The sequence below is a fragment of the Rattus norvegicus genome, chromosome 17, assembly GCF_036323735.1.
Source record: "Rattus norvegicus strain BN/NHsdMcwi chromosome 17, GRCr8, whole genome shotgun sequence".
NCBI classification, from domain to species: Eukaryota; Metazoa; Chordata; class Mammalia; order Rodentia; family Muridae; genus Rattus; species Rattus norvegicus.
In genome coordinates, this window is record NC_086035.1 from 15,312,117 (window position 1) to 15,325,636 (window position 13,520).

Here is a 13,520-nt window from a genome sequence, read left to right on the forward strand (position 1 = left end):
ATTTTATTATTTGAGAATTATATGTGTACATTTTGATTAGGTGGGAATTACTCTATCTTAACTTTCCCAAGGTACAACAAGGTGGAACTGAGGAGCTCCCCTTCCCCAAGTCATCACAGAAAGCTGTGTATTTCCTCCTGCATTGAGAGAAAAATCACCTTTGAATTTGACCCTTAGGACTATGGAGAACCTAATTCTTCTGTTTTTCTACAATTTCGTTTCTTTTTCCCCACATTTCTGTTGTGTTTTGAAGAACTAGTTAGCATCTTTAGAAGTTGTGGTTATATTATGTTACAAATTAGATAAATTACTAAACTTAAAAGTAATACTCTTTTTATTTTGTTAACAGAAATTGTGACTGCTCTAAAAATATAAAAATGTGGTTATATTATGTTACAAATTAGATAAATTACTAAACTTAAAAGTAATACTCTTTTTATTTTGTTAACAGAAATTGTGACTGCTCTAAAGATATAAAAATGCAAATTTATTTTTTATTTTGCCCTATATACTATGAAAATAAAAATAGATTATTAATACTGTGCTCACATATGATTTCTTTCTAAGATGATGCCCATGATGTAGACATGGACAGCAAAGATCAAAGTCTATAATACAAATTAAGTTAAGGGCAGGCCTGAGAAACTGACTGGTAAGGTAAGTACTATAAGAACTGTGGCATCTTAGGCACATCGTGGGCAACAGTTGCCAACACACAGCGCTTTGTGTTTTGTTGTCTAGCACGCTCTCACTTTCTTAGTGAATCAGGAAAGGCTGTAGTACCATGGATGAAGATGAGGTGAGATGACAGGTTCAGGGACCTCCCAGTTTGGTGAAGGCTGCTAGGATGCAAACCCTAGATCTTAATAATGTCCAAGATACTGGGCATAATGGCACAGGTATCTAATCCTAGCACTCAGGAGGCAGAGGCAAGTGGATCTCTGAGTTAGAGGACAGCTAGAGCTACATAGAGAAACCCTGTCTGGAAAAACCAAAAAGAATGTCCAAGAGCACTAAATCACAGAATACATACATGTATGTATACCACAGGTATTTTTTGGTTCCCCTGAGACAGGATCTCTCTAAGTAGTTCAGATTGGCCTAGAACCTGTGGTTCTCCTTTCTCAACCTCTAAAGTGTCCAAATTATAGACTGGGCTTATATACCTTGTTTGGATGATAGCCTATGGTTTGGCATTTAGTGGATACCTACAGAACCTTTTGTGAAGGTTCAGATTGTATGTGTTGTTTACATATTTATGTTTCTTATGGGGGACTAAGCACATTGATCAGGAATTTGTAACTATAGAACATGAACTAGAAGCAGCATTGTCTGCAGCTAGATTTAGAGCAAATGAAATCCTTCAGCTAAGTCCAAATTTTTAGCATATCTTGAAAAACCAACCTGAAGTCCTGATTGTCAGAATTTGCTGACATTTATAGCAGGTAGCTCCTCCCTCCTCTGCTGCCCTGACCTTTCATGAGTTCAGTGCAGTGACAACTGATGGGGCAGAGCTCAGCTCACTCTTGTTCCCTTGCCTGAGGTTGCAAGTTATGAAAGAATTATTGCTGTCATTTGTCATTTAACATGAGTCTAGCTGAATTAATGAATATGTAAGTACACTGTAGCTGTCTTCAGACACACCAGAAGAGGGCATCGGATCTCTTTACAGATGGTTGTGAGCCACCATGTGGTTGCTGGGAATTGAACTCATGACCTCTGGAAGAGCAGTCGGGGGCTCTTAACCACTGAGCCATCTCTCCAGCCCCTGAATTAATGAATAATAAAAAGTTTATACAGTACAATTCAGCTTAATACAGTGTATGGATGTGAAATACTATTAAATGTCTCTGCTGATTTGAATGAGAAGTATTTCCTTTAGGCTCTGATATTAAAAATATGATTCACTTGGCACTTTTTGGAGAGGTTGTGGTTCTCTTGGTAGGCAGAGCCTTGCTGGAGGAAATAGACCTCTTGGGGCAGGCTTTGAGTGTTTAAAGCTTCATCCCATGTCATGTTTGCTCTCCGATTCATGCTTGTAGTTGAGTGTGATCTCTCGCATCTTCTCCATTTCCATTTCCACTTCCTTCCCGGGCTGCTGCCTGGACTCCCAGCCAGGGTGGACTTCTATTCCTCTGGAACCAGAAGCCAAAGTAAATCTTCCTTCTTTAAGTTGCCTGGTTCATGGTGTTTTATCACAACAACAACAACAAAAAAGAAAATGCTGCAGTCTACAAATGTGTTTTTGCTACATAAATCTCCTAGCACATTTCTTTGACAGGACCTGAGAGCAATAAGCTCAAGAGAGAGCAGTAAGCTTCCAGGTCTGTGTTTCCAAATGCCATTTCCCACGGGAAGGAATACCATGCCTTAGTAAAAGGCCCATGAGCTACATGTAGGTCCTGAACCTCATGTACTGCAATGTAGGACCCAATGGGACAACTGCAATTTGAATATTGAATATGCTTGATAATATTGAATCAATGTTCAATTACTTTTTGGAATTAATTATGTAAAAATAAAAATTGAACCAGTTGTTGGGAAATCTTACGTGATTCATACTGAAGTATTGGAGATGAATGTTAGAATATATTCAAAAGACTCAGTTTCATCCATGAGTACTAGATGATGAATAGATAGAGATTTAGACACAATGGGTGGGTGAGTGGGGTGGGTGAGTGCGGTGGGTGAGTGGGATGGATGGATGGATGGGTGGATGGATGATCACAGGAATGGAAGCAGAGATCATCAAATGAATTTGCCAAGTACTGTTTGGTGTGTGGAAGTGGAGCGCACATAACTGCGTACTGTGCAGAGGTGCTTTTGTTGTGGTCCCTACAGGACGCTGTAACAGACTCCAGTTAGAGTGCACTTGCTCTCTGGGGGCTAGGATGCTAGTTGGGTTAGGCTCCCACAGCTCACATGCAGACTCCATACTTCTGAATGTTAGTTCCAGTTTATACAAAACCGTGAACCTCCAGCTGATTCCAGCTTCCAGAGAGACTTGCTTAGATCCACTGATGACTTGATGTAAGTTTATTTGACCACAGAGATTGTTACTTAGAAACAAATCAGAACATTTTAATAACATGATGTATTCCTTCTCTCTTCCAAACTAATACTCATTTAGTATAATCACATGTTATTTTTAAGACAGTTCTGCTTTCCCTGGTGTAGGGTTCACATTCTTCACATTTTATGCAAAGGAAAAAATAACCTAGTATGTAAGTTTATACTCTATTCATTTATATGTCTAAAAGGAAGCAAAACTTGAGAATAAGTGTAGTCATATTATTTTTTAGTCTTTGTAATCATGAAGATATACTTACCAAGTTAAAACATTTGTTCCTTTACAAATGACAGCACATGATAGCCAGAATTCCAGCAGGGATCTCAGTTTCAGAAGTTCTTCAGTAAGCAAGAGCATGTGAGTAATCTGCCAAGGACTCTACACATAGACTCAAACATTGATTCCACAAACTATAATATGTAATAGACTGTTTTATATGAAAATGTTTTAGAGTACAGGAGATAAATATTAACTTTCAGTATTGTATTTGTGAAATTTTTATTAGGTCTTTGAAATTTTCAAACACTTGATCTTGATCATATTCGTCCCTGTCTGGTTCAGTTGGGTTAGGTTCTGTTGGTTCTAATAGTCATAGGTCCATAGATGAAATGAGAAAGGACAAACTTGCCGTGGAATGTTATGCCTCAACTTTGCTGGCTGCTAGAAAGGTCTGAGCTCTCTATGCAGAGTAGTAGGGATACAGATATTATTTCTAAGGGAGGAGTCTATCTACTATGCAGGATTAATGATCAAATACTATTTCTACTTTGGTTGGCTGTTATGAGTAATATACAGGGTTTTGGTTTGGTTTTGCTTTTTGTTTTTGGATATTATAAGAATCCAAAGTGACGAGCTGGAGAGATGGCTCAGTGGTTAAGAGCATTGGCTGCTCTTCCAGAGGTCCTGAGTTCAATTCCCAGCAACCACATGGCTCACAACCATCTGTAATGGGATCCGATGCCCTCTTCTGGTGTGTCTGAAGACAGCCACAGTGTACTCATATGCATAAAATAAATAAAATCTTTAAAAAAAAAGAATCCAAAGTGACTCATGCGTACAGGTCAAATTTAATTTTCTTTCTTATCATCAATTTTGTTTGTTTGCTCATAGCCCAGACTAATGCATAATTTACTCTGTGTGTAGCCCAGACTGGCCTACAACTTGAATAACTGCCACACCTTACTCTTCTGAGGACAGTGATCACTGGCATATGTCACCACCCCAAACCTGGTGAATTTTTGTGGTTGTTTTTTTTTTTTTGAGGAAGTATTTACTTGTTTGTTTATTTATTGTATATCTGTCTTTAGGCTACGTGTGTGCCTGAGGCAGCCAGCAGAGGGTATCAGATTCTTTGGAGGTAGAGTTACAGTATTTTGCAAAGTTCCCATCGAGTATGCTGGGAACTGAACGTGAGTCCTCTGGCAAAGTAGCAAGTGCTTTGAACCACCGAGGGAGGCATTTCTCCAGCCTTTGTCTGTTTGCTTGTTTGCTTGCTTGTTTTCAAGAAAACTTTAGATTTTTTTTTATGTGCACGAGTGTTTTGCCTGCATGTATGTGTATAAGTGCACAGCATGCAGAGATCAGAAGTGTTGTGTTTCCTAGAACTAGAGTTACAGATGGTTATAAGCCACCATGTGGGTGCTGGGAACTAAGCCAGAATCCTTTGCAAGAGCAACAAATGGTCTTAACCTCAGAGCCCTCTGTCTGTCTGTCTGTCTGTCTGTCTGTCTGTCTGTCTGTCTATTTCAAATCTAGGATGTACTTTAGACTGTGAATTTCAACATTTACATTTAATGTGCTCTTTTAGTCTGGAGTACAGTTCAGAGCTGTTCACTGTTCTTAGTAATGAACGTGTACATGCCATGGCCCCGAGAAAAGGTGGCTTGAGCTTTGTTGTTGATTCTCCACCTGCTTCTCGAGAGCCGTGTTTGCTGAGCTGCTGGCAGGCTAGACTCCCTGTACAAGCCTTGTATATGATATGAGAGATATGATATATGATCTTCCTTATCTATGTATATGAGAGAATTTACTCTCTAGCCCAGTAAACACACTGTGCTGAGTACCGCCCTAGTGCCCTGGCCTGCACTTTTCCCCACTGCTAATTACTATCCCCCGTACAAAGGCCGGCAACCAAAGCAGTTCATTTAATGCCTGCGTCCCTGTGTGCTGAAGTCTCTGATGAAGACTTTGACGCACTCTGACAGCCTGCCCTAGGTTCAGCACTGCCTTTTGACATCACATCATTTAATTGTCCATGCACTGTAAGACAGAGTTGTTTCCCCAGTTTTGTGATAAGGACAGTGGAAGACAGATCTAAGTTTTAGGCCAGATCTGTCTAGTGCTGATTTCAGTTCCAAGTTACCATGTACATTTTTGTTTGTTTTTTTTTTTTAACCTTATGAAGCAGTTTAATTAGGTTGTTAACAATTAGAACACCAGTTTGTGAGGGAACATGCTGTTCGTCAGGGAGAACTGAGACCGCAGGTAGCCCTGGAGCTGGGGGACAGCTTTGATCTTTGGCAAAATCTGCGAGTCCACAGCTTTCTGATCAGCCTTTCGCTGCTCTGTAATTTCGTATTTCTCCTTCTCTGTGTCGAAGATCTCACCCTCCTGATGCCTGGGCTTGCGAAGTGGCTTCTTCTTGAAGTAAGCATCAGTCAGGTGTTTGGGAATTTTAACCTTGCTGATATCAACTTTTGTAGAGGTGGCGATGACAGACTTCTGGTGTGTTCTGTGCAGAGGAACGCTGTTGAGGGCAAGAGGTTCAGTCACGGGTAGCAAGCCACTGCCCAGCTGCTTGAGGAAAACCACTCTCTTGTCCCTGTGGCGCCCAGTGAGGATGATCAGGACAGTCCCGGGAGTGATGCTGGAGCGCAGCCTCCTCACGTGCTGGCTGAAGGGCTTCTTGCCGTGGCTCAGCAGCTTCCGAGGCACGTCTTCAGTAGGATAATACCTAGGCATTTTTCGAAGCTTCACCACCCGGGTGCCACCGTTCTTGTCCCCACCAACTGTTTTTGTGACGGTAGCAAGGACCTTTTCTTTCTTCTTCTTCTTCTCAACCTTTGTCTTGGCAGCAGAGTAGTTCCTTTTGTACAAGGCCTTTCTGGAATACATAGCAGATCGGGAGTACCTGCCGATTCCTCTCACCAGGACAAGGTTCCGGCTGCAATGGGGCTTACTCTTGCTCAGCTTTTTAGCCTTAGGACTACCCTTTTTGACCGCACCAGCGGGCCGGGCCCGGGGAGCAGTAGCATCACCACCAGCCTTCTTGGCTGCAGGTTTCTAATCCTTTTTATCAGGCTTCTCCGCCTTTTCACCCGCCATCTTGCAAGACGGGAAAGAGGACTAAGACCGCATTTTTGTTTTTTAAGTACTGGAGATAAATCTCAATGTTTCACTGATCTATACCTTAGGAGCATCTAATGATTGTCTGGTATTAGATTAGAGATGACATTTCTTGTAGTGAGTTCTTTTAGTATTTTTTAAAATGTTTAGAATCAATCAGTGATCTGAACTGATATACAACCATAAACAAAGAATTAGTTCAGTCATCTCAGTCTATAAATTTTTCTCTGGGGAAAGTTTATTCTTCCCCTAAAGAAGAAGAAAGGATAGAACTGATACCATATAGGGCTTTATTTATACCACCCTTTGAGGTTTCCCTTAAACTGCAGAATTTGAGTATTTCATTAAATCGTCAGCTTGGGAACATAGTAATTCATCGTATGTTTAAATGATGGCTTTGGAAGGCCCGTGATGCAGAACAACCATATTGAATGCTAAGTATTTCCAGTTGTCAAAACATGATTTAATTGTCTAGAGAATACAATCTGGGCTGGAAAACTACCTCAGCGGTTAAGTTGTATGCTGTTCAGAGGACACAAGTTAAGTTCCCAGCACCCACATCACAATAACCTGTAATTCCATTTCTGGAAGATTTTGATGTCTGCACAAATGTGCACACATGCACACATTCGCACACATCCAAGTTAGGAAAGATTAATGAGAAAAATTATTTCCGATTGACTTTATGACCCTGTGAAATTTTTTCTACTTAATTTCTTATATTTCTTTTGTAAATGCTTAATTTTTCTTCAGATTCTTTTTGTTTTTGTTGTTGTTGTTGTTTGGTTAGGGTTTGTTTTTTTTTTTAATTCTTTATTTTCTCCTGAATTTTATAGTCCTTCTGGAAAAGCAAAATATACCTCTCAACCTAGCTCTCATGCAGCACCCCATGTACAAAACATCACACCTCATTAGAAATACCAGGTAGTCAGTTAGATATAATTAATAAACCCATATCTGACTTGAGTACTGGAGGGAGCTTCCCTAAGAGTTGGGGTTTAGGTACCATTCTCCCTAGCTTTGGAAAGACAGAGACTTAAGTCATAGAGACAGATGGTGAACTTGGCTTCTTTTCTGTGCCTTGAGATGAGGGTACGCTGACGCTGACTCTGAAAGCAAGTGTCCTCACCTGTACATTCATCCTCCCGCCCTGTGACTTCATGACTTTATACTCCTCCCATCTCTTGCTTGTACTACAAGCCAGGTTCAGCCTATTCTCTCACAGATGGCCCCTGCTCACTTCCTTATCAGTGACCTAGATTCCCCCATGATCCTTGTGTGATCTGATCCACTGATCTAGTCAAACATAATATTTTAGGTCCTTCTCTGGTTTCCGATATATTTGTTTCTTTAAAACACCAGGCTCTATGTTTTCCACTAGATGGGATCTTAGTGTTTTTAAAGTAGTCCTGTACAATAAGCCAAATCTCAAAATTAAAAATACAGATAGCATTCCTTACACACATGTGCAAAGTCAAGATACAACATTAGTGTTTTCTCAACCATGGTTATTCTAAGACCTTCTTAGTGCACATATGTGCTAGTAAGTACAGCAAATTTATGAGACCAGACTGAACATCTGTTTCTTATCAAGAGGAATGTTTGCTGCAAGGACATTTATCACTTTCTATGAAATTAAAACATCCCATTCTGAACATGATGAAATTTCAAGACTGAACAGTTTCCATGCTGGAAATGTTCACAAAAGTATAAAAGAAGTTGAAATGAGTCTTCAGAATTCAGGGCAAAGTTCCACCTGTCATTCTGACTTTTAGCTTTATAAGAGATCCGGCACCTTTGCACAGTTAGGGAAGTGTGCAGAGCAGGCCACTGTGCATCTGTATCTGCTGCTGCATACACCATCCTTCCCCTGCAGGCTGCTGACCATGGCTGCATATTCCTGAGCTCCCTCAGACCCTGACAAGGGAAGCCTAGACTGGTATGCTCTTCTCATCATCCTCTTTAACTGATTGACAGCTCCTTCCTGGTCCTTGATTTTCTACTTACACTCCTGCTAGAAAGGAGACAACTGCTCACCATAATGCAACTGAAGTAGGTCACAGGAAGATTGACAGTGATGCATACCTGTGATCCTAACACTGGGGAAGCAGAAAGGACCATAGTGAGTTCCAAGGCAGCCTGAACTACAAAGTGAGACGCCATTTGAAAATAAAATGTGTGAATTTGAAGTGAATTGTTTAATAGCCTGTCACTGTTGTATTCGATAATAATTCCATTGGCTCATCTCACTGAGCCTGAGTTCCCTTTGACCTGAGCACAAGCAATCCTCGCCTCTAGTTCCTGATTTTAAATACAATATGACCAGCTGTTTCAGTCTCCTTCTCCCTTGACTTCCCTGCCCCATGATGGACTGTACCCCTAAACTCTATAACAAAATAAACCCTTTCCTCCTTGAGTTAGCCTTTTTTTTTAATTGCATTTTTATTTACATTTTAAATGTTACCCCATTTCCTGGTTTCCCCCTCCAGAAACCTGCTATCCTCCCCCTAGCCCTGCTTTTATGAGGGTGCCCCTTCACCTACCCACCCACTCCCTCCCACCTCCCTGCTCTCACATTCCCATCCAGCCTTGACAGGGCCAAGGGCCTTTCCTCTCATTGATACCCGACAAGGCCCATCTTCTGCTACATATGTGGATGGAGCCATAGGTCCTTTCCTGGGTACTCTTGGGATGGCGCTCTGGTTAGTCTGGTTAGTTGATAATTGTGTTCTTCTTATGGTGTTGCAAACCCCTTCAGCTACATCAGTCCTCTCTATAACTCCTCCACTGGGGACCCTGTTCTCAGTTCAATGGTCGGCTGCAAGCATTAGCCTCTGTATCTGTAAGACTCTGGCAGAGCCTCTCAGCAGACTGCTATATCAGGTTCCATACTTTGTCTCCATATTTCCTCCCCCTTCTAAGAAGTATTTTTGTTCCCCCTTCTAAGAAGGTCTGAAGCATCCACACTTTGGTCTTCCTTCTTTTGAGCTTCATGTGGTCTGTGAATTGTATCTTAACCATTCCTAGCTTTTGGGCTAATATCCGCTTATCAGTGAGTGCATACCACGTGTGTTCTTTTGTGACTGGGTTACCTCACTCGGGATGATATTTTCAAGTTCCATCCATTTGTCTAAGAATTTCATGAAGTCATTGGGGTTTTTTTTTTCTTTTTTTCTTTTTTAATTTTTCTCCATCTTTATTAACTTGGGTATTTCTTATTTAAATTTCAAATGTTATTCCCTTTCCCAGTTTCCCAGCCAACATCCCCCTAGCCCCCCCCCTTCCCTTCTATATGTGTGTTCCCTTCCCCATTCTCCCACAATTACCGCCCTCCCCGAAACAATCCCATTCCCTGGGGGTTCAGTCTTAGCAGGACCCAGGGCTTCCCCTTCCACTGGTGCTCTTACTAGGATATTCATTGCTACCTATGAGGTCAGAGTCCAGGGTCAGTCCATGTATAGTCTTTAGGTAGTGGCTTAGTCCCTGAAAGTTCTGGTTGCTTGGCATTGTTGTACATATGGGGTCTCGAGCCCCTTCAAGCTCTTCCAGTTCTTTCTCTGATTCCTTCAACGGGGGTCCCGTTCTCAGTTCAGTGGTTTGCTGCTGGCATTCGCCTCTGTATTTGCTGTATTCTGGCTGTGTCTCTCAGGAGAGATCTACATCCGGCTCCTGTCAGCCTGCACTTCTTTGCTTCATCCATCTTATCTAGTTTGGTGGCTGTATATGTATAGGCCACATGTGGGGCAGGCTCTGAATGGCTGATCCTTCTGTCTCTGTTTTAATCTTTGCCTCTCTATTCCCTGCCAAGGGTATTCTTGTTCCCCTTTTAAAGGAGTGAAGCACTCTAATTTTGGTCATCCATCTTGAGTTTCATGTGTTCTGTGCATCTAGGGTGATTCGAGCATTTGGGCTAATAGCCACTTATCAATGAGTGCATACCATGTGTGTTTTTCTGTGATTGGGTTACCTCACTCAGGATGATATTTTCTAGTTCCATCCATTTGCCTATGAATTTCATGAAGTCATTGTTTTTTATAGCTGAGTAGTACTCCATTGTGTAGATGTACCACATTTTCTGTATCCATTCCTCTGTTGAAGGGCATCTGGGATCTTTCCAGCTTCTGGCTATTATAAATAAGGCTGCTATGAACATAATGGAACATGTGTCTTTGTTGTATGTTGGGGCATCTTTTGGGTATATGCCCAAGAGAGGTATAGCTGGGTCCTCAGATAGTGCAATGTCCAATTTTCTGAGGATCCTCCAGACTGATTTCCAGAATGGTTGTACCAGTCTGCAATCCCACCAACAGTGGAGGAGTGTTTCTCTTTCTCCACATCCTTGCCAGCATCTGCTGTTGCTGGAGTTTTTGATCTTAGCCATTCTGACTGGTGTGAGGTGGAATCTCAGGGTTGTTTTGATTTGCATTTCCCTTATGACTAAAGATGTTGAACATTTCTTTAGGTGCTTCTCAGCCATTCGATATTCCTCAGCTGTGAATTCTTTATTTAGTTCTGAACTCCATTTTTTAATAAGGTTATTGGTCTCCCTGCAGTCTAACTTTGTAAGTTCTTTGTATATTTTGGATATAAGGCCTCTATCTGTTGTAGGATTGATAAAGATCTTTTCCCAGTCTGTTGGTTGCCGTTTTGTTCTAACAACAGTGTCCTTTGCCTTACAGAAGCTTTGTAGCTTTATGAGATCCCATTTGTCGATTCTTAATCTTAGAGCATAAGCCATTGGTGTTTTATACAGGAAATTTTCTCTAGCGCCCATGTGTTCAAGATTCTTCCCCACTTTTTCTTCTATTAGTTTGAGTGTATCTGGTTTGATGTGGAGGTCCTTGATTCACTTGAACTTAAGCTTTGTATAGGGTGATAAGCATGGATCGATATGCATTCTTCTACATGCTGACCTCCAGTTGAACCAGCATTTGCTGAAAATGCTATCTTTTTTCCACTGGATGATTTTGGCTCCTTTGTCAAAAATCAAGTGACCGTAGGTGTGTGGGTTCATTTCTGGGTCTTCAAGTCTCCACTGGTCTATCTGCCTGTATCTGTACCAATACCATACAGTTTTTTATCACTATTGCTCTGCAATACTGCTTGAATTCAGGGCTAGTGATTCCCCCGGAAGTCCTTTTATTGTTGAAGATAGTTTTAGCTATCCTGGGTTTTTTGTTATTCCAGATGAATTTCCAAATTGATCTGTCTAACTCTCTGAAGAATTGGATTGAAATTTTGATGGGGATTGCATTGAATCTGTAGATCGCTTTTGGTAAAATGGCCATTTTTACTATATTAATCCTGCCAATCCATGAGCAGAAGTCATTGTTTTTAATAGCTGAGTAGTTACTCCATTATGTAGATATACCACATTTTCTGTATCCATTGCTCTGTTGAAGGACATCTGGGTTATTTCCAGCTTCTGGCTATTATAAATAAGGCTGCTATGAACATAGTGGAGCATGTGTCTTTGTTGTATGTTGCAGCATCTTTTGGGTATATGCCCAGGAGTGGTATAGCTGGATCCTTAGGCAGTACTATGTCCAATTTTCTGAGGAAACGCCAGACTCACTTCCAGAGTGGTTATACAAACTCTCAATCCCACCAAACATTGGAGGAATGTTCCTCTTTCTCCTCATCCTGGCCAGCATCTGCTGTCACCTGAGTTTTTGATCTTAGCCACTCTGACTGGTGTGGTTGTTTTGATTTGCATTTCCCTGATGACTAAGAATGTTGAACATTTCTTTAGGTACTTCTCAGCCATTCAGTATTCCTCAGCTGAAAATTCTTTGTTTAACTCTGTACCCCATTTTTTAATAGGGTTATTTGGCTCTCTGGAGTCTAACTTTTAGTTCTTTGTATATAGTGGATATTACCCCTCTATCAGATGTAGGATTGGTAAAGATCTTTTCCCAATCTGTTGGTTGCCATTTTTTCCTATTGACAGAGTCCTTTGCCTTACAGAAGTTTTGTAATTTTATGAGGTCCCACTTATCGATTCTTGATCTTAGAGCATAAGCCATTGGTGTTCTGTTCAGGAAATTTTCCCCAGCGCCCATGTGTTCAAAAGGCTCTTGCCCACTTCTCTTCTATTAGTTTCAGTGTGTTTGGTTTTATATGGAGGTCCAAGATCCACTATATACAAGATGATAGGAATGGATTGATTTGCATTCTTGTACATCCTGACCACCAGTTGAACTATATGCTTTTAGCTCCTTTTTCAAAGATCAAGTGACCACGAGTTCATTTCTGAGTCTTCAATTCTATTCCATTGATTTACATGCCTGTCTCTGTACCAATATCATGCAGTTTTTATCATGATTGCTCTGTAATACAGCTTGAGGTTAGGGATGATGATTCCCCCAGAAGTTCTTTTATTGTTGAGGATAGTTTTTGCTGTCTCTATCCTGTTTTGTTTATTTTTTGTTTGTTTGGTTTGTTGCTGCTGTTGTTGCTGTTGCTGTTGCTGTTGCTGTTGTTGCTGTTGCTGTTGCTGTTGTTGTTGCTGTTGTTGCTGTTGCTGTTGTTGTTGCTGTTGTTGTTGCTGTTGCTGTTGCTGTTGTTGTTGCTGTTGCTGTTGTTGTTGCTGTTGCTGTTGTTGCTGTTGTTGTTGTTGTTGTTGCTGTTGCTGTTGCTGTTGCTGTTGTTATAAATGAATTGCAAATTGCTCTTTCTAACTCTGTGAAGAATTGACTTGGGATTTTCATGGGGATTGCGTTGAATGTGCAGATTGCTTTTGGCAAGATGGACATTTTTACTATATTTATCCTGACAATCCAAGAGCATGGGAGGTCTTTCCAACTTCTGAGATCATCTTCAATTTCTTTCTTCAGAGACTTGAAGTTCTTGTCATACAGACCTTTCATGTGCTTGTTTAGAGTCACGCTGAGGTATTTTATGTTACTTGAGACTGTGGTGAAGGGTGTCTTTTCCCTAGTTTCTTCCTCTGCCTGTTTACCCTTTGTGTAGAGGAAGGCTACTGATTTGTTTGAGTTCATTTTATATCCACTTTGCTGAGGTTGTTTATCAGGTTAAGTAGTTCTCTGGTGGAACTTTGGGGTCACTTAAGTATACAATCATATCATCTGCATATAGTGATATT

At 40.9% G+C, this 13,520-nt stretch overlaps 2 protein-coding genes across 2 annotated transcripts in view; one reads left to right on the plus strand and one right to left on the minus strand.

Moving 5' to 3' along the window:
* The window catches only part of Cenpp (centromere protein P), a 175,221-nt gene that overhangs the window by 91,596 nt on the left and 70,105 nt on the right, over positions 1-13,520 (plus strand). The window lies entirely within an intron of this gene.
* On the minus strand, positions 5,441-6,408 carry Rpl6-ps6 (ribosomal protein L6, pseudogene 6). Its single transcript, XM_063276944.1, has one exon. It carries the CDS (start codon positions 6,182-6,184, stop codon positions 5,498-5,500), a length of 687 nt encoding a protein of 228 aa, XP_063133014.1. The 5' UTR covers positions 6,185-6,408; the 3' UTR covers positions 5,441-5,497.